Source organism: Sinocyclocheilus grahami, unplaced genomic scaffold, assembly GCF_001515645.1.
Source record: "Sinocyclocheilus grahami isolate Dianchi unplaced genomic scaffold, SAMN03320097.WGS_v1.1 scaffold413.1, whole genome shotgun sequence".
Lineage (NCBI taxonomy): Eukaryota > Metazoa > Chordata > Actinopteri > Cypriniformes > Cyprinidae > Sinocyclocheilus > Sinocyclocheilus grahami.
Genome location: NW_015505592.1, coordinates 1,313,646 through 1,314,746, shown reverse-complemented (window position 1 = coordinate 1,314,746; position 1,101 = coordinate 1,313,646). Strand labels below are relative to the sequence as shown.

The following is a 1,101-nucleotide window of genomic DNA, read 5'->3' as shown; positions in this document are numbered from 1 at the left end:
ATTATCGACTTTTACAAGCACGCAGCTTTTTACTTCACAGGATGTTCATTGATGTACTGGATTCATGTGAATTACTTGTGAATTATTGTGGAATCTCATTGTGACGGCACCCATTCTTTCAAGAGGATGCATTCTTGAGCAAGTGCTGTAATGCTAAATTTCTCCAATGGATGAAGAAACATCTTGGATGGCCAGAGGGTGAGAAAATGTTCAGCAAATAAAATTTTTTGGATGAATCATTGCTTTAATCCTAGCGTTTCATAAGGGTGGAAAACAAAAACTCATATTTTAAACTGGGGAGTTTACCTTTGAGGTATGAAACTTGCAGTATGTTTTTAATGTAGCTTAACCTGTTATATGTATAAATACAAGGACATTTTGATTTTCCATTTCGTGTGCCCTTTCAAAAGAGTCATTCTGAGCATGAGCACTAACCGTGAATTGCATTTACCTGGCAGCATCTTCCTCCAGCAGTAGTTTGACGAACTGTCTTGGTATGTGCAGGGAGAGCACGCTCTCTGCCATCTGCTCCAGGACACGCAGGTGGTTTCCATCAGTCGTGGGAAGTCGGTACATCCGTGAAATAGTGCCTCCAAACACTGCATCAATCAATCAATCAATGGGTGTGTGTAATAGTGAGAGGCATGGAAAAGAGCAGCTACTGCATTTTACTGCATCTACTGAAGTATCAATTTGTAACTAACAAAGATGAATAAATGCTGTTGGTTCATCTTAACGAATGTAGTAAACTAATGTGAACAAATGAAACCTTATGGTAACTGTGACTGCAATTTCTAAGTGAAAAATGTTTCACCCCCAATTTTCTTTTTCAGTCTACATGCTGAGTGATGCACCATTTTATTGAAGCAGAACTAAAGCTTTAAACCTAAACTTAGAGAACACTTCAAACTCTTCATTTGTTGCCTCAAAGCACTAGTATATCCTTCAAGAAATTCTAATCTAGTTACAGAACGCATGATCTATTCACACAGATTATTTAACACTCTACAAATAACCACTCTTGTGTTTTAATGGCTGCAGGAACAGTTTTCAGAACCTCTTTCACAGCTTGTGGCATTCACGAGTCTTCACAGCAGGAAA

The 1,101-nt window shown here is 38.3% G+C and overlaps 1 protein-coding gene across 1 annotated transcript in view; it reads right to left on the bottom strand.

Moving 5' to 3' along the window:
- LOC107551052 (type I inositol 3,4-bisphosphate 4-phosphatase) overlaps window positions 1-1,101 on the bottom strand; it is a 33,370-nt gene that overhangs the window by 9,986 nt on the left and 22,283 nt on the right. The window contains exon 8 of the mRNA XM_016232542.1: window positions 452-599. Within this exon, the coding sequence (XP_016088028.1) occupies window positions 452-599 (148 nt within the window). The remainder of the gene's footprint in view (window positions 1-451; window positions 600-1,101) is intronic.